This window comes from Sinocyclocheilus rhinocerous, unplaced genomic scaffold (genome assembly GCF_001515625.1).
Source record: "Sinocyclocheilus rhinocerous isolate Xijiao unplaced genomic scaffold, SAMN03320098_v1.1 scaffold2846, whole genome shotgun sequence".
Classification (NCBI taxonomy): domain Eukaryota; kingdom Metazoa; phylum Chordata; class Actinopteri; order Cypriniformes; family Cyprinidae; genus Sinocyclocheilus; species Sinocyclocheilus rhinocerous.
The window spans coordinates 94822-114993 of NW_015636113.1; the positions used below are offsets into that span (position 1 = coordinate 94822).

At 38.4% G+C, this 20172-nt stretch overlaps 1 protein-coding gene across 10 annotated transcripts in view; it reads right to left on the minus strand.

Annotated features, from left to right (window-relative positions):
- LOC107747688 (electrogenic sodium bicarbonate cotransporter 1-like) overlaps positions 1-20172 on the minus strand; it is a 70295-nt gene that overhangs the window by 33015 nt on the left and 17108 nt on the right. For 5 of the 10 annotated variants that reach the window (XM_016562287.1, XM_016562286.1, XM_016562284.1 and 2 more), the window contains 4 exons: positions 9093-9228; positions 7122-7282; positions 4022-4201; positions 935-1030 (listed from right to left, as the gene is read on the minus strand). In XM_016562287.1, the coding sequence (XP_016417773.1) occupies positions 935-1030; positions 4022-4201; positions 7122-7282; positions 9093-9228 (573 nt within the window). The remainder of the gene's footprint in view (positions 1-934; positions 1031-4021; positions 4202-7121; positions 7283-9092; positions 9229-20172) is intronic. The other 5 variants (XM_016562285.1, XM_016562290.1, XM_016562289.1 and 2 more) reach the window with 2 other exon arrangements.

Sequence of the window (20172 nt, forward strand, 5' to 3'; positions counted from 1 at the left end):
ACAGCAGCGGCCAGTAAGTTAGGCTTTACATATAAATTGTGGTTGGTGTCCAGAATGTTACACTTTATATTAAGTGGACAGTTCCTGAGGAGTTACCATGTAAGTACACTGGTATTACAGTGGTGCACCAACTCCAACTCGAGATCCAACTCCTCCCACTTTACATATCCCTAAACCTACCCATCTCCACCCCCTGGATCAAATGGTTCCAATTACTCTTATGCATATTGTTGTTACAAAATGTAGTTATATAATTCCTGTTACACGAGCACTTAGTGAAGTGAAAAAAAGTGTTGTTACCAATGTCCTGTTACACATTTGTACTTACACAAACCATCCTGAGGGTTGTTACATGTGTGTAGTTACAGAAATATTACAGCTGTAGATAATATGTACCAATGTGTGTACTTACACTGTGGTTACATACTACGTACACATTTAGTTACTATGTAAGTACACATGTATTAGGGACACAATATAAAGTGGGACCGATGATATGGTGATTATTAGAAGGCTCTGGAATTTAAATCTATTAAGGGTAAAGGTCACCATAATGGGAAATTCTAGGTATGAAAATATATTACATAATGACTACAGGACCGACTACCAAAACATAGATGGTCACAACAACAAACAAAAAAGTTAGAAAAGGTCATATCATACGATCTTAAAATAGGATCTTCTATGTGTCACAGCGAAAGCTTCCTTTTGGAAGCCTTATTTTTAAGAGTGTACATTTTGTATGATTTCATTTGTCTCTGAGGTGTTATTTAATTGTTCAATGAACTCTTTAAATGGTATTAGAAGATTTGATTCCTCGTGATATGACCCTTTTAAGCTTCAATGTTATGCTATTCTATCACAGCTATGTTACACACTACGTGGGGTGAAAGGACACATATACATGCACTGGCAACTGGTAAGTTGGACTTACTAGGCCATCCCATGCTTGGACTTCCAGGGGCTCGCAACACCTCCTCTGAGGTGCGAGTCGTTAGACAAGGCACTGAACTCTCGAGTGGATTACGTGCTTTTAGTGACAAGTGCAGCAGAAAGGACAAAAGATGGTAAGAAGGGTGAAAAGAAAGACTGTTAAGGTGATAGTGGTCAGTGGTTTTAGGTATAAAAGTTCGGCTAGTTTTGTAAAAGATTGTGTGAGACTGGTGTAAAATCGCTTAGGAAAAGATAGGATGTGTTAGAGACGTAGAAAAGCATAGTTACAGCAAGGTTTTTTTTTTCAGGAAACATTAAAGTTTTAGTGAATAACATTTATGTGACATTCAAAAAGTCCAATGGTCAATGAATCACAGGATTCATGGCATAAAACCTGTGCACATGCAGCCCACGAACACCAGTCTAATCAGCTGGAAAAAATGCTGTCATGATCTTTGTGTAAAGTTTTATCTATGCACTATTTGTCTTAACCGAAGGCATGCAAATTTTACTGCCAAAAATCGTATGATCCTTTTGACCAAGGCTTTATTTGAAGTGTTGTCTTGTCTTGTTCTCAACTGTTCTCAGATTAGTTCATTAGTTCACCAGTTCATAATGGTTTACATTCTCAACAATGTAATACAACAGTCTATACTGTGCATCACTGAAAAACATATGCAGACAGAGACAGGACAGACTAAACAAAATCAAGGACTATCAAGGAACAAGTTACTATTTAAAGACCCCAAACTCTTTCCAAATCTAGTAGCTCTGCCTGTATGCTTGTGTATTCCTAAAAAATGCCTAAATGAACCTTTAGCAGATATTGATGACTCATCCTGCACTACACAGATTTTTGACCAATCAAACGCTCTCTAGAATGAGAATGTTCCTTCCCCTAATACCAGAGCCGTTGAGAAACAGAGTTGCGACACTCCCATAGGCTTCCATAGGAACTAGGGGTGCAACGGTTCTCGGTAAAAAATCGAACCGTACCGTTCTCCACACACGGTTCGGCATACACTAGGACCGCGGTTCAACTTAAATCTGACAATGCATCTGTAATATGGTTTGTTAGAGTTCGGCTAATGCATGTTTCTGTTGATGGATACAAATTCTGGCTTCCCAATACATTACAACAAGAGCGATGAGCGAGAAAAAACATTACGTGGACAAACCAGTCACTCTTTAATCAATGCGAGTGCTTTATGCTGGAATAACTGTCATTTATGCCGTCATCACGTGTTGATAGCACAGGTAAGACCTGAACAGCACACGTTGCTATCTGTGTTTAAACTAAACTCATTTAAGCCTTGCCAGTTTAAATATTAAAGAGGCAGAAGACGTGAACTCGCGCGTGTAGTGATAAGGATCTGTGTGGTCGCTCATCCGAAGCGCGTGAACCCGCGTCTCAGAATGTGCGCAAATATTAAAGGGGTAGTTCACTGCAAAATGAAAATTATGCTGTGTTTCACTCACCCCCGAAGCATCCTAGGTGTATATGACTTTCTTCTAGCTAGTCTTAGCTAGTCATAGCTAGTTGTCATATTTTTAAGTTTTTCTGCAATCTTTCTCTCCCTGTAGGAAGTTGAATGAGTTTCAGTGAAGACTGCCCATTAAAGGAATAGAAGAAAGCGTTTCCCTGAATGCGTGGTTAAACCATGGCATTACATAGGAATATTATTTTTCTGTCCACCAAATGTCTCTAATTTGCCTCTTTGCACTGGAATTTAAAAACGTTTTCTCTATTTTAACCCGAAATACTACGCTAATTGTAATATAAATAATAAGCATATTAGAAAAAAAATTAATGCTGTCTCTTCATCACTCCCCAGAATAAAATGCGATTGTAATACGTAGTCAGCGTGGTTATCAATACACAATCAATGCACATGATGTGTTAATAATCACTAGAAATTGCTGCAAATATAGTGAAACTGCTGTCTATTCTACTTAAACCCATTCAAACATATTGACAGCGCGGAGTTGTTTGGAACTATTGAGAGCTCCATGAACTACGTGACCGCGCAAGATCAAAGCGTGTCGCAACTCGGTTTCTCAATGGCTCTGACTAATACAACCTACTGTATAACTGACTAGCAAGTAGCAAATCATAGTTATAGCTGTGATGTCACTAAAGCTTACTGGTTATTTAAAAAATACAATCCTTTTAATATGTCACACACAAACCTCATGTTGTAACAGAAAATACACTACTGTTCAAAAGATTGGGGTCAGTAAGATTTTTTCATGTTTTGTCATTCATGTTGTCTTCTTCTCACCAAGGCTGCATTTATTTGATTGAAAATACAGTGACAATACAGTAGTATTGTTAAACAGCCTCATCTTCAGTCTCACATGATTCCAACATGCTGATTTGGTGCTCAATATATTATCAATGTTGAAAACAGTTGCGCTGCTTAATATTTTTGTAGAAACCGTGATACATTTTTCAGGGTTCTTTTAAGAACAGAAAGTTCAAAAGAACAGCATTTATTTGAAATAGAAATAACATTATAAATGTGTTTACTGCCACTTTTAATTTAAAATTAAATGGTGAATAACAGTATTAATTTATTTAACAAAAAATACCAAACTTTTCAACGGTAGTGTCAACACACTATGTGCTCGTCGAGCGATTTCATGGAGTCTTTAAAACATACAGAGACAACTACTTATTAAAAAATGAAAAACATAAAAAGGCTAAATCTATGCTGAGTCAACAATGAATCAGCAAACTGGTAAAACATTAGTAAAGCAATTCTTGTGATCTGTGGGACTAATGCATTTAAATATGTAAAAATGTAAAGATAAGATGTAAATCTGATGAATAAAATTTTAAGAGTAAAATACAAATATTTGGTATTCTTCAGTTATCTTTGAGAATAACACAAGAAAATTCAAAACAAAAAAATCACAAAAGGCAAAAGTATTTTAACAAATTATATTTTTGAAAAGTGGGAAAAAAAACAATCCACAAAAAATTACATAAAACTGAAGAAAAAAAGAGAAACAAAAAAATATCTCAATAGCTTAAAAGGAAAAAGGAAGGTAAAAAATAACTGCACCAAACTGGCACCTATATTACCATTATCCGGGGATGAAAACAGCCTACTTGCGCTGGAGACCGTCTTGCCAATGTCAGCTAAGGAGCGAAGATTGGACTTCTTGGTCTGGTGCCGATGCTTCCTCAGCAAGGTGTACATGACCTTATCTTTCAGGTCAGCTTTCAAGAGACCATTCTCAATCTGACTGTCAGTGATCATTTCTGAAAGAGAGAGACACAGTGAATGGCAAACAGAGAGAGGGAGACAGCGAGAAAACAAAATTGGCATTAGAAGAGACCTGCCTCATGGTTATTTCACTTCTATAGATTTTGAGAAGCTCATTACACCCCTTCACAACTGAGCAATCTTTTTATTTAAATACCAACTTTACATATCGCTGTTCATTAAACTTTTAACTAGAAATTGAACTCTCCAAAGAACTTGAAGTGAGTGTCAGTGAAGCGACACATTGCCTTCTATTCTTAGCCTTCAGAAGTGGACATCTAATGAGGCAGTGGCTTGTGCATAAGATTGTCTGGTGGTTCCTGTAAACGTCTATTTTTATAAAAGAGGGTCAAATACACGAGGCCTGGGCCCTCGGGCCCTTTTTGTGAATGGTTTGGCCCTCAATGGCTGATCCTTCAATTCATTTTTAGCTCAAAAGGCGCTCTTATGAGGTTGACCGAGCTTAACTCAGCCAAACTTAAGATTTGCTTTAAAATGGTAATTTGACTTGACAAATCATGCTCCGAGTAAGAGATACGGATAGGGGATTCAAGAATGTGAATTAATGAATTTCACTTGATTGGTGGCAGTGGTTACAATCTCTAACCTGCCATCTTAAATCCAGACAGCTGCAGTAAATGACTAATTTTTTTCCAATCAATCATCCTTCCTAAAAGGAAGCCATTACAAATAATCACCAGAATCCCATACTTTGCTAACGGTGCACTAGAGTTGTTTAATGGCCACACAATTTTCAATTTGATCTTCCTCACACTGTCTGAATTCAGTATAAAAGAAATGGCCATCCTGAATGGATGCAACCACCCGTGCATCTGAGCCCAGAGTTACAGCGAGGGTTGAGAGAGGAGTGTATTAAACAGAGCTATGAATACATCCTGACATGTGAGCATTTGGAAACCAAATGAATAGATGGGCTGTGCTGCCCGAGACCATGCATGCATATCAAACGTGCTATTTCTCAGTCCTTACAGTACATTTGGAAAAGCTTTTTCTCTGAGTCTGATCTCAAGTATTATCTTTATGATATTTATTTTGCCCTTTGTGCACCGACAGGGTTTCAATGCTGGTGCCCTACATGAAACCATTCTGCATGCTTCCACTACAGAAATGGCAGCTCCATGACAGAAAAATGGCTCCTAAAACCAGCTTGTACAAAACAATTACTGATGCAAAATTTACATTGCATAAAGCTAGATTGTTTCATCCATTTGACAGACATTGTGTATATTCATATGTACAGTTTGTCAAATTGTACAGCACCACTTTGTCATTATCCATCTAATAAAAATAATACTCACAAATATTATATCAATGTCATGTTGGACATTAATTATTTTTTAACAAATGCACTTACATTGTTTTTTACATCTCAATTCAAAACTAAAATAAATATTAAAACAAAAATATAAACTAGAATTGAACATATGCTTTAATGTCATGTTCTTTCCCCCCCCCCTATTTTGTCCCCTCTTGTGATATGGCATTATGGGCCAAATCAAAGGTCACCACAGGCCAACTTTGGCCCACCTAGTTTTGGCATCTCTGCTTTAGATGTTAAAATATGTAACTCGTACTTCCAGCCCCTTTATATTATGTATGATTTGTAGGGATGCACCGATAACGATACTGGTATCGGTATCGGCCCCGATACTGCACTCCTGTACTCGTACTCGTAAAAATGCCCGATACCAAAAGCCCATACCACACAACGTGTGAATAGAGCTGTGTCCAGAAAAAGAATCACAGACAACAGAAAGTAGAATGGAGTTATTAGAGATTAAGGATGTCTATGAAGTACATGTAAGTAACTAATTAATATAATGTTAAACATTCAATATTCACGCCTGTATAGCGGATGTGCACGAGTTGATAAGCAGAGCGCGCTGAGTGGAATTGAGTGCGTGGCGGCACAGATGCGCGAGCTTGTCGAGTGAATATCTCACAGACATCACTGGCAAGTTTGTAGTTCAGTCGGATATGTCAAAAGCAAGTAAGTAAAACAATGCACAAATTACTAAAGTTATTTGGCGGTAATGAGAGCAAGAGAGAGAGTCAGAGAGCGAGCACTTCTGTTGCATGATCTTGATTGCTGTTCGTTCCATTAGCGCATGCATTTGGATTAAAACTAAATCGTAAATATAAAGCAAACAAAAATTATAGGGGCATTCACTATAAATAACATTTATTTTAAACGTCAAGAATACACGACTTTATAGCAAAAGTGAAACTAGCAGACTGTGTGAAATGCGCTATAGAAAAGATATGTGTCTCTCTCATTCTGCACCAATACAAACGTGTTTAGCTTGCTTTAAAGGCCAAAGTATATTTCATTTTTTACTCGTATGCGAGGGTCCGAGTACAACGCGCATGACACAAATTACATCGCCAAAATAGTATGCGCGTACTCGTATAATGTATAATGAGTGGTTCCCTGCATTATTTTAGGAAAACGTTTTGTGATTACAATATTGAGCTTCTCTAATGCGCCATTAAAATGAACAGTGAAAGTAACAAAAGCTTTTACAATACAACTTAACAGGTAAGTTAAATGTGGAAATAACGGAAGGAAGTATCTGTTTGCTAAATGAAGCCATCTAACATGATTCATATTATTATTATTATTATTATTTTGTTTCTGTACCCAATATTTAAAAAAATTACAAATGCATCCCTTTAAGGAAACGTTAAATAAAATAATTGTTAAAGACTGAATAACAAAGACTGCAACATGCTGTTTATTTTACAGAACAGTTATCTCATCGTTTGTCTCTCAAGCCAGTGTAAACGTGGGCCACTGAGTTCATAGATCCCCTGCTAAAGGTAGTAGAGCATCGTTTAATAAGACAGAAAGTACCCTGCATTAAAGCCCAAAATGGCTACAGAAGAAACACTTACCAACGACCCCTGACAGAGAGTTTGCCTCTAGGTCCAGCATGATGGTGCCCTTCTCTATACACGTCCTAAGCTCAAAGAGACTATGTAAGGACAGAGTGGCCACATGCGGTTTACTCCACCGCTCCCCACCTTTTTCCACCTTCTCTTCGAACTTGATCCACCTTCGAAGAAGAAACCACAGAGAGTTTAAGGTACTGAAGTTGAAATCAAGTCTCATGTGAACAGTTCTATATGAAAGTGCAACTGCAAGTCAATTGAACATTGATTTAAAAATGATTTGGTGCTCAAGAAACATTTCTTATTATCACAGCTGAAAATGGTTGTGCTTCTTAATATTTTTGTAGAAACTGAGATACAGTTTTTCAGAATTATTTTTTAGGATAAAAAATTCAAAAGAACAACATTGATTTGAAATATTTTTTTTTTTTTGTAACAATGAAAATGTATTTTACTGTCACTTTTGATCAATTTCATGTGTCTTTGCTGAATAATAGTATTCATTTTTTCAAGGAAAAATCTTACTGACCCCAAACCTTTGAACGGTAGTGTATCTTTGTAAATCCACTATATATATTCTTAAATCTACAGTATCAGAGACAAATACCAGTCCCAGAAATCAAACAGTACTCATGTTCTACTCTAATCTTCCCCCTTGTATAACTTTATTAAAATGAATGACCCTGCTTGAAAGGCTTAAATATGTAATCCTTAATCCAAAAATACATAAACAGTCTGTAATCTCATCTCTAAAACAATCTCTCAAATAAAATCTTGACTGAAATAAAAAGATCAACAGTAATCATTCTGGTATTTATTCGTAGTAATCTGTTAAATGCCCGCTGTGGCATGTGATAATGCTTGTTGATAGGGGACCACCTGGAGTGCCACTCAACTTTACATGAAACTGCCCCTCTCATTGAATGATCGAATCCTTTCAAGAGCAGCACAGCTCCATAATTAATGTGTGTTGCATGCAAGACTCGACTTTCATCAGAGACCAAGCTGTCAGCACAAATGAACTCACGATCACAGGGATTTAAAGCAGCAGTTTTTGTTAAACGATCGGATGTGCTGTTAATGGATATTAAGCCAACTGGACACATATATATATATATACACACACACACACACACACACACACACACACACATTTTTTATTTTCTTCACACCTTTCCCTAAAGATTAATCAGGTCGGAATCAACACTGTCAAGTGTTTAAAATGTCTTCGTATACTGGCACCAAGCAGTCATTGGCAATGAGCCAGTACACTTGAATCTTCTTTAGATGAATTGTATGGTGCCTGTATAACAAGTCTGAAAGAGTAATTAAAAAAGTCTTTATAGAAAACAGAACATAAGTGTCCTGTTTTTCTCTTTTTCTCTGAAAATACACTACCATTCAAAAGTTTGGAGTTGGTACAATTGTTAAATGCTTTTGAAAGAAGTCTCTTGCTCTCCAATGCTGAATTTATTTTACCAAACATGAAGTAAAACAGTAATATTGCTAAATTTCATTATACTTTAATATAATGGTTTTCTATTTTAATATCTTTTAAAATGTAATTTATTCCTGTGATGGCAAATCTAAGTTGAATTTTTAGCAGCCATTACTCCACTCTTTGGTGTCACATGATCCTTCATAAATAATTTTAATATTCTGATTTGGTGTTTAAAACAACTGATGTTTAATATTTTTGTGGAATTTTTTTTGCTATTTTCTTTCTTTCTTTATTTTGCATTTTTTTATTTGATAAATATTAAGTTGAAAAGAACAGCATTTATTTAAAATAGAAAACTTTTGTAACATTATAAATATCTTTACTGTCATTTTTTATCAATTTAATGTATCCTTGCTGAATAAAATTACTTAAAAAAAAAAAACTTTCTGACCCTGCAAATTTAAAACAAGACTGTCAGGTCTCTTTTTGAGCCTCACTAGAGACCCAGCCAAGCCATGGCATTCTTACTGTACCTGGCAGTTTCCTTCCACTCCATCTCCTGGCCATCAACAGACAGTAGCTCATCCAGCTCTGTGAAGAGCTGAGGGGGCGCAGGACTGTCATCGTCCTCTCCCAGGATGAATCGGATGCGCTCAGCAGCAGGTGAGACTGCAACAGGAAAAATACTGCGAGTCAGAGGCGAAGGTACAGTCCTGCATATTTCCGGCTTGTAATCATCACTTATGCCATTAGGCCTGATCTCCAGCTCTGGTGGAGGAGGAATCTTGACCGCAGACAGGTCTGAATCTGGGTCCACATCTTGATGGGAATCAGACTCCATCATCTCCTCCTCTCCAGCCTCACTCTTCTCCACATTATTGTTCTCAGACGTGTTCTCCGGGTTGCTATCTGTTGCATTCATCCTAAAACCCTGTTAAAAAACACTTTTGTTCCCCAGAACACGATCAAAGCTGATAAGGATGGCTGAGAGAGGGAGGGAGGTCAAAGACACGAGACCCCACGCAGCACTCAGACCGTCATTAGAGCTCTCCGTGTCGTCTGCTATCCTGTAAACCCCACTCTAACACAGTGACACCTAGGGAGTTAAAAAGAGGGTCCCCACTTGTCAACCCAGAGCAACAGTCCGCCCATCGGCTGCTCCGGCTGTACCCCCTCGCCATTGGCCCTCTGAATTTGGCACCCTGCCCTGAGCCCCTCATTAACAATTAGGAAATGTTTCACAAACTGTTCATTCTTCAAAAGAGGGCCTCGCTTTCCTTCTCGCTTGTTTTCCAATTTGAATATTTATTCGTTCTTGTGGAAAAAAGTAAACAGTAAAATTTAATCTAAATAACTCTTCACTCATCTTACTAACTTGAGTCCCGCATTAAAGGCTCATCATCAAAACTGGCTAAATCTGACAGTGAAACCCAGTGTAAAAATGAAAGTGTTATCTTATATGAAATGAGTTATTTCTACCTGACCTAAACTATAAAATGTACTTTGATTGATGTATCTCAATGTATTCAAGTTGATTCAGTCATTAGTTAGTTTATATAATTTGCATAATTTAATCAACCAAAATTGAACAGATTGGGACATTTTTAAATTTTTCAAAAAAGAATTGTTTAAGGTGAAAGGTCATGGTGATTATTCTTCACTACGTTTCACTGTTCAGTAAATGTTCAGCAATAACTGGTATAAGTGACATATGTGAATACGCTGTTGCATAGGCATTTCATATATTGTAATGTAAAAATAGACAGGTTGTCCTCTGATTCAACTTCCATTGCTGATGTCACTGACTTTAGTTGACATCTTCTAATGTTGATAACATCAACATTAACATCATGGATACAATGCTGTTGGAGTAAATAAGTATTTAGATTGTACAGCTCTGCACTGAACAAATCTGATTTCTGACAAAACCTCCAGACAGAATTACTATCCACAAAGCACTTGTGTTTCATTGAAAAGATAATTACACTACAGAATCTGATTGTAAAGCGCTGCACATTACACTAGCTTTCCAAAGCCAGTGTTTTCCTCAACTTTTACTACTGATATGGTAAAAGGCAGGTCAAAGATCTTATCAGCACCGGAAAAGTGATAACCTAAACTATACTAGCTGTAAAAAAATCAGTAATTCCAAAATTTACATAATACCAATTACAAGACCATATTGCACACCATTACACGTTTACAATTCAAAACATTTAAACTGAGGCTATAAAAATCTGGATAGTCTTGCCTTGATAGTCTGCCATGAGTTCCTGTTAACTTTGGAGAAGAATTCTTAAAAAAAAAAAAACACTTTAAAAAGAAAGAATTTAATACACTTTTATTTTACAATAAATGATATAGTGCTAATCCTTGTATTCATTAATTCATGTTAATGTAATGCGTTTCCGTTCAAAAGTAAGATTTTTTTTAAAGAAATTAATATATATAATAAAAAGGATGCTTTAAATGGATAGTTTACCCAAAAATGAAAATTCTGTCATCCATTATTCACCCAATAAGGTGAATCCTCAACCAAACAGTTGCTGGTCCCCATTGACTTTCATGGTATTTTTCTTCAACATTGATAATAATAATAACTGTTTTTTGAACACTGTTTTTACTGTAATTTTTATTTCTGATCAATTTAATGCAGCCTTGGTGAGCATAAGAGATTTCTTACTGACTTAATAAACTTTTGAATGGTAGTGTACATATACTGATATATCAAGACGGAAGTAGGGATGCACCGATACCACTTTTTCCAGTACTCGCCCGATACCGATACTTTTATTTTTGGTACTTGCCGATACCATACATGATGTCCATTTAAATAATAGTTAAAAAATGAAACCTTAAAGTTCAAAGTATACATTCGTAGATTATTTTTTTTAAATGATCAGGCCAGGAATGACCAGGAAGTGACTAGGCAGTTCTGTTTTAACTAATTTGGACCAGTTCATTGTCCCAACTCTCTTCTACAAAGTCCACACACACAGTGACCCTGCGATGCATACAGACAACTCTGCTGAGGATACCAAGAACTAAGCCTCAGTGGGCACTCGCTTCATACTGTTGCTAAGCAGGCCCAGGACAGAAGAAACAAGCGAGGGAGAGAAAGAAGCATGGGTGAGTTTAGTATGGGAGAGAGTGCAAAGGACAGATAGAAATGAAAATCGCATCGTTCAAACAAGTTTCAAAGCTGTGGGCTCTCTAGCCAAGAGCTACGACCCACACAAAGGGGACTTTGTCCATGCACCAGGGGCTTATGGGAAAAGCGAGGGGGGAGTATACTCAGTGTCCAAAAAGGGACTTAGCTGAGCTTCCACTTCATGCTGGAGAGTCCCAGTCTCACTAGCAACACTGTGCAACATCCCACATGCAAAGAGCAGTATCCCAAACACATTCCTCTTACTGCATCTGAGAGCAAGTATTCAATGACATTCTTGCGCCATGCACAGACCAGAAAAACAATAATTCTCAATGCTCATGGGTTTGCGAATTGTGGTGTTGAGGCAGTACAAGCTTCCCACGTCTGTCTGTAGTAGAATGAATGGCCTTTGGAACATTACAAGACCTGTATGCTTGCAGACATAAATTAATCGGTAGGCTTGGCAGTTCAAAGAGAATCTTTCTGAATGCACAATATTTACATCAGAAGTGATGCTCTCTTAATCTTTTGCTGATGGTGACTGTGCTTTTCAGGAATTTTACAAAGTTAAATTGGAAATGAAGAAGCCTACATGAAGGCATAAAGTACAACCAACAGCAGTAGATTTGATAGTGCAGGGTTTTCCAACTGGGGTTTTGTGAGTTGATGAAAAGCTAATAAACGAAATGGAATGGAACATTATAATAAACAAATGAGGTTGCACAATTAATTGAAATAAAACTGAAATGGCAATATATGTTATCAAATCATGATTATGAAATCAAGGGCTGTGTTTTTATTAGGTACATAGTCAGTTGTCCTGCATGTTTCAGAGTGAAGAGCAGCACGTTGTTCATTCGTTTTTGGACTTACGAATAATTGCATGCAACATGTTTATGAATATTTATAAAATATTTAACATTACAATTGTACACATCAGAGGCTTTTGGTTTTTACGCAAGCAGATTTACACTTCACTAGTTTACTGGCACAAAAAGTGTGTATTACTGTCTTTTGTATTTACTCCTAGCAACAGATGCTTGGCAGAAACACATGACTTGCCACATATCAAGACACAAAGAGGATTTCAAGTCAGCTTCCGACTGGGATGCACACTCGCTTTGTGGTCCAAACAGTAGGGTCAAGTTAAGTAAAAAAATAAAAAATAAATACATAAATATCAAGGTTAAAAAGATATCTGATCGAAGCAAGCACTTGGTAACACTTAAACTAGCAATAAAAAAAACATTAATAGCGTATATAGTTTATATAATAGTTCTCAAGCAAAAACATGGGATTTGTGCCTCTAATGCTAATTTTTGGGACGTTTCTTCACTGTGTCCATGGCATATCTGTAATAGGGGCTATAATCAAGTTAACTATTATCAAGTTCATTAATACTATAAAGAGTTATGATAGTTTCAAAGCTTTGCTTTACATTCACAATAAATATTTAATTTGGAGAAGATTTTAGACCAACTTGAAGGGTCAAGTGCTATGTTTCCTCCAGCTTTTGTGTTCAGAAGAAACCGTAAGCCTGTGAGAACAAATTTAGGCCACCACTGCTGTGTTTCACATCTGTCCAGCAGTGAGAAACACAACAGTGATTAAACACATTTGAGGCGTCACATGCCTGTGATGAGTGGCTCTTGTCTTTTGTTTGAGGCACAAAAGAGTTTTATTCAGAAAATCTATTGTTCTTTCACTTGACTGCCTCCCCTGCCATCTCCTACTGACTTCCTGACAGTAACTGATACCCAACTCCACCAGAGTACAACTACCACTGTCTTCACACCGACTTTCCCACTTCATGGAAAACGTCCACATCCTAATGATTCTTACAACAGCTGCTGGGGACAAATATAAGCTTAATAAAAGCACAAATGGCTAATTATCTGCCTGAGTTTTCATTTTCTTATTCAGATATAATTTTTCTTACCTTATCAGTTACACACGTTACATCAGATAAAACATTTTGTTATTAGTTATGTGATTATGCAGCTGTCAGCGCCTGAGTCCTGAATTATGTCTGGTCCCCTTTTATCATCAGGAGGTGTTTTGATTGGGCCACTGAACACTCTGTGACTCCCGTACGTGCCTGTCACGCCACATACCTCTAGAGACTTTTACCATAAAGTTTTTCATGTTTGCCTCTTAATTTTAGCACAAAAAACACTTAAAATTCACAAAACTATTTTTGCTGATCTCCATAGATACAATTCAAATTTGGTGTAATCACTCTTTTGTTATCTTAAAATTAATTTCAACTCTTGATCCTCCTCAGATGTCAGGATTAGAGTAGTCAACAAAGAGCCAATAATTAATTTGGGTCTGACTAACAACTGATGTTTTGAGAGGGATTCCATAATGGTAGCCCTGAGAGACTAATAAAGAATGGAAAAGTCTGTCACCAAAGCACTACAAACATGCCCCTATGTTTCTTTCCTTTACGAAAACATGAATAATTTACTGTATTAAATAGATAGTACTGGCCCTGGGTGCTAATTGGTCAACACAATGTTCCACATTTTATATGTGCTAAAATTTACTATATAGCAACAGTCATGATGCAGAATACCCCTATTTTTTTTATTTACACTACCGTTCAAAAGTTGTTTTCGAAAGAATCTCTTTTGTTCACCAAGCCTGCATTTATTTGATAAAAAATAAAAACATTAATACTGTAAAATATTCATGCTGTCCGAGATAGACAGCTTTCTGTATGCGCACTTCGGTGTACACCGCATCAAGTTCTTTTCCACTGCTTATTGCGCCTAATAATTTTATTAACCATCATGCACATCCAGAATTCACGATGGCATGCTGTCTGAGAGAGGCGGCTTTCTGTGTGCGCGCTTCGGCTATGTGTCAGTCAGCGCGAGCACCGCGCGAGTTTTTTACTGCTTATTGAGCTTAATAACTCTATTTTAACACATCTAGCACGTCCCACTCTTTATTTTCTCTTTCATGCTTGCACTTTATCACTCTTAGGTGTATTTAACTTTTAAGTAGTATTTGCTACAAGGATATATTTGCATACAGCGAAATAACTGATATAGCAAAATCTCTAACGATAGACACTTCATACAGTGGTAGCGTTATATATAACGTCATACCGCCCAGCCCTAATACACAGTATTGGTCTATTTGTATTCACACATATCCTAGTCTGATCTGGTCACTTCCTGGTCATTGGAAATAGCATGTGGGTGGACATGTGGTCAGCTATAAGCACCTTTAATCCCAGACATCCCCGAATGCACAGTCAGAGGAAGCATAATGTCCAGACACTCTCTGCAACTACTACCCAATACACAAAGCAGACAAACATACACACACTAGGAAGTGACAATCCTGCCAAAATAAATAAATGAATAAACAGTGTTTCAACATTCATGTGCAGACCTGGATTATCTAATATAACCATCGTAATGGCAAGGAGAGTATCATTTTGTTCACCTCCGATATTAAATAACTAGTCAAGAAAATATAGACTTATTATAGCTGGCGATCACATATGGGGGCTGGACTTAGGAAGAAGGTTAGATTAACTAATTATAACCTGCACTGGAGGGAGAGAATAACTGTAGTTGAGAGGATTACAGTGCAATGCCCTCCTGCGTCTGGGTCTGCATCTCCTGAGGGACGTCCTACTCAGCATAGGGTCTGACTGGCTCCCATTGATGAAGTTTAAAAATGAGCAAGAACCATAGACAGAGAACAACACACAATACAGAGGAGAGTTCCCACCTATATTTGGACACATGAAAATGAACCACAGTGCTCAATAGGAGGCACAAAGGCATGTTTTTGATGGAGGCAGAAAGGAATAAGACAAGGATGTTTCTTCATCAGTAAATACACCAGAAGGTGACGGCAGCTCAAGAGACTCTGACTTCAGAGCACTCCCAGCAGGCACACAACGTCATAAGATGTTGATATTTGGTTAAATTTTGGTTGCGACGTCAGGTGACCAAAATTCAATGTAAATTCAACGTCTAATGTCAATGTTAAATTGATGTCCAATACCGATGTCAGCTGACGTTGATATTTTGTTGCTTTTAGGTTGTGTAACCAAAATCCAATGTTAAGTCAACGTCAAATATTGACGTCAACCCGATTTTCATTTTCAACCAAAATGCAACGTCTGTCTGACGTCATGTCCAACGTCAACCTGACGTTACATAGACGTCCGGTGCCTGCTGGGCTGAAGCAGAATTAGCAGAATTCCCCTAAAAACAAGGACAGTATAAAGTGATAGAAAATTCTGCCATTATTTACTCATTCTCATGCAATTCTAAATCGGTATCACACTCTTTTTGATGCAATTACAATAAATGGAGGCCTGGAGCCAAAAAAGTTGTCCTTATTACTGGTCAGATACATTCCAGGTACTTTCAAGTAATTTTAGGAGTTTTAGATTTGAGAGATAAACAAGTAATTTTTATTGACAGATAATCTTCCCCTCTTGTGAGCTGTTAACCACTGCAACCAGATCAGTCGGTGAGTTGAACTCAAAAACCCAATCAGTCCATTTCATAAACAAATTCATCACGACCAGTTTTTGTGAATCGACAGTTCATTGAAAAGATGTGACTCCAAAGAACGATATGTACTGTATAGAAGTCATGCTTTGCTACTTCACCCATGAGCTCTCAACTATTACACTGCTTTTTCTTCCAGTTTTGGAGATTGACAGCCCCAGTGCTCACTTAGTTTTATTATACTGAAAAAGAAAGTTCACAAAATTCACCTTTTGTATTCCACAGAATAAGTCATGGAGTTTTGGAATGACAGATAATCACTGAATTTACATACTTGAATAGGTGACCTATTCCTTTAAGAAGCTGGGATATGAGCACATTTAGAACATTTCCTGCTGGCAATTTATTTTTTACTTCATGCTGTTCACATTTAAAGCAGATTTACTGTGTTATTTGTTGCAGCCTATAAAGAGGAAGATTGATACTAACAAACATGCATCCGGATAAGGGATAACAATCAGGAAGTAATCCATCTACAGACAAAGGTCAGCACTCACGCTGCTCAGGGTCGAAAGGCAAGGAGCCAGGACATTGCTACATGTGCGCCTGCCCTAATCGTCTGCATTACTATATCAATTTCTATCAGAAAATCCCTTTCATGGGAAAAGCAGACACTGACACATTATACAGCAATAATATATGTGGACTGGAGAAGAGCCATTTTCAAAACATATATATAATATACACATGTAAAAATTAGGAGTGCTCCGATCACGGTTTTTGAGGCCGATCACCAATCGCCGATCACAGAAAGCAGTATCTGCCGATACCGATCACCGATACTGACCATTTTAAAGCCTTCTTTTTATCATTTATACCTATTTATAGTGATACTCCAATCAGGATTTTCATAAAGAACTTTGTTTTCCTACCTCCAGGAGTGCCATCTATTTTTTGCCTTGTTTATCTAAAAGTGCACTTTCCCTTTAAACCTAGCCAAAAAAACATATGTATTGACTGTGAAACACAGTAGACTTTAATAATATGCATTTATGGTGTAATTACTACATTTTCGTGTCAATCCATGTTCATATTTACTGCAAACAATGCGCTGTTACTGTAATTATTCGCTTGTAGCACAGCAATAGACTCGGTGCGGAAACGATCTCGGCTGCATGTCGTGCCAAACCTCTCACGGCAGCGTCATCAGCTTGAGATCGTTTTTTTGAGATCGGCCTTTTTAGAGACCGCCGATCAATCATCCCAACGTGATATCGATAGTGATCGGTAGCTGATCAATCGGAGCACCCCTAGTAAAAATGGTCAGATTAATTAAGAATGTATCAAAGCTTACTCTCCATTTTAGATCTCTACATAAATGTAAAACTAACAATAAAACTTAAACAGGAAGTCCAGCCCCAAACTCACACCATTAGTTGAGCCAGATGTTGACTTGTCAGACTGATCTACAAATGGCTTTGTGTGCTTAAACTACAATAAGAGAAAGCATTTCAAAAATGACACACCTCACCTTTAAGGATAATGTTGCTTCACAGAATTATTTGAAAATTTCATGAGTTTATGTATTCCTACTAAAACGGTAACACTTAAGGTTACATTTGACAACATTAGTCAATTACATTATCACATGAACTAACAATAAAAAAATACTTTTAACGTATTTATTAATGTTAATGTTAATGTCTCGGTTACGTATGGTAACCCTCGTTCCCTGAAGGAGGGAACGGAGACGTCACGTCGTGACCGACGAATTGGGATATCGCTTCGATAGACCAATCTACTTCGAGTGTAAACTAAACGAGCCAATGCACATTGGCATGCAATTATTGCATCCAGCTGCCGCTGATCACAGCGTGAGTATAAGTAGGCAGCAGATGCAGCGCATATTCAGGTTTTCGCTGAGGAGCCGAGCCGGCGACCCGGCCGCTCAGCGGTGGTACAGCAACCGTGGCGACGGGACGTGACGTCTCCGTTCCCTCCTTCAGGGAACGAGGGTTACATACGTAACCGAGACGTTCCCTGAGATAAGGGAACGAGCGTTGCATTGAACGCTTATGGGGAAACTCCTGTTTACTCTGATACTGAAGCCTGATTTGTTCACTGCCTCCGCGACCTTCGTAAAGACACGGGGAGACAGGGACAGCCCGAAGGGCAGGACCTTGTACTGATATGCCCGTCCTTCGAACGCAAACCGCAGAAATGGTCTGTGGCGTGGAAGGATCGACACATGAAAGTACGCGTCCTTCAGGTCGATCGCTGCAAACCAATCTCGGGGATGGACGCACCCGAAGATGCGTTTCTGCGTCAACATCTTGAACGGTAGCCGATGAAGGGCCTGGTTCAAAACTCGCAGGTCCAAGATTGGCCGTAACCCACCGCCTTTCTTGGGTACAATGAAGTAAGGGCTGTAAAACCCCGACCTCATATCGGCTGGAGGGACCGGCTCTATCGCATCCTTCGCCAGTAGGACTGCGATCTCTGCCCGTAGAACATGGTCATCGGCCGCCTTCACTGTAGTGAAGCGGATACCGCTGAACTGGGCGGGCGCCGGGTGAACTGAATCGCATAGCCGAGGCTGATGGTTCGCAGAAGCCAGCGAGACGGGCTGGGTAGCGCTGACCAAGCGCCCAGAAACCGTACAAGCGGGACCAGCGGGACCACAGCCGTACCCGCAGTGGGGCAGCGAGGTGGAACACAGGGACCCAGCTCGGGCGGCTTGTGAGCGGGCCGGAGAGGGGTGTGAGTGTGGGGTGCAAGACTCACCTGGTTCCACGGGTTGGCAGAGGGTGCGTGAGTAGGGCCTTTGTTGACGCAATTGCATGCCAATGTGCATTGGCTCGTTTAGTTTACACTCGAAGTAGATTGGTCTATCGAAGCGATATCCCAATTCGTCGGTCACGACGTGACTCGTAGTGACCGACTGAAAGGGAACTAATGGGACCATACTGTAAAGTGTATTGTAAACCATGTTTTTTGATGAAGGACATTCAGAGGATGAATTGTAATCTCAGAAATGGTAGATCAGGTGAGCTCTGGGTCCACATCACTGTCAAGTTCTGGATTCTGCTTGGTTGCACTTGAGATTCCATTAGGAGCTGAATAAGTTTAAGGTCAATAACCAGGTTCATGCGGAGTCAGCGCAGTAAACTGCACTAAAACCTCAGCAGATTAAAAAATGTATAAGAATAAAATAGGCCAAAACTGTGTCATTATTTACTCAACCACATATCGTTCCAAACCCCTATGCTGTTATGTCTGCAGTGGCACACAGTCTCTCAAATCGAACACACCATCAAACGTCATTACTGCCCTACAAAGGCAAAAGACCTTAACTCACTAGAGTGTGAAAAATTACTTTTTAAAGATTTTTATTTGTCCAGACAAATTAATTATAGGTAGGACACTGGAAATCTGGCAGTTAGATGTTTTAGTAATGAATATTATCTAAAATAAAAAATGTTGAGCTCAAACTTGATTTTTACTCCTATTTTGAAGTTACTGTACTCTGCCTTTGCATTGTCAGCAAAAAGTGAGAAGTCACGGCAAGGCAAAAGGCAGTAACGGCCATATTATATACAATATTTGGTTGCTGATCACCATTAAAATCTAGTGATCGCGGGCTGTCTCATATGCTATAACATACAGTAATGTGAATGTATTAAATAGTTTTTTTTGATCGTAACAACCAGACAAAAAGTTAAAGGGGTCCTATTATGCTCTTTTACAAAGTCTTGATTTTGTTTTGGGGGTGTACTAGAACAGGCTCTCATACTAGGTTGTTCGAAAAACACATTATTTTTCACATATTTTACATTTTTACAACACCTGGCATGAATGGCTCGAATAGCTCCTGTATCAAATGAAGGCCCGCCTGCTGAAAGACGAAATGTGCTGTGATTGGTTAGCAAGGCCAGTGTGTGTTGTGATTGGCACCACTCGGCGCCTGGTCGGGAAATG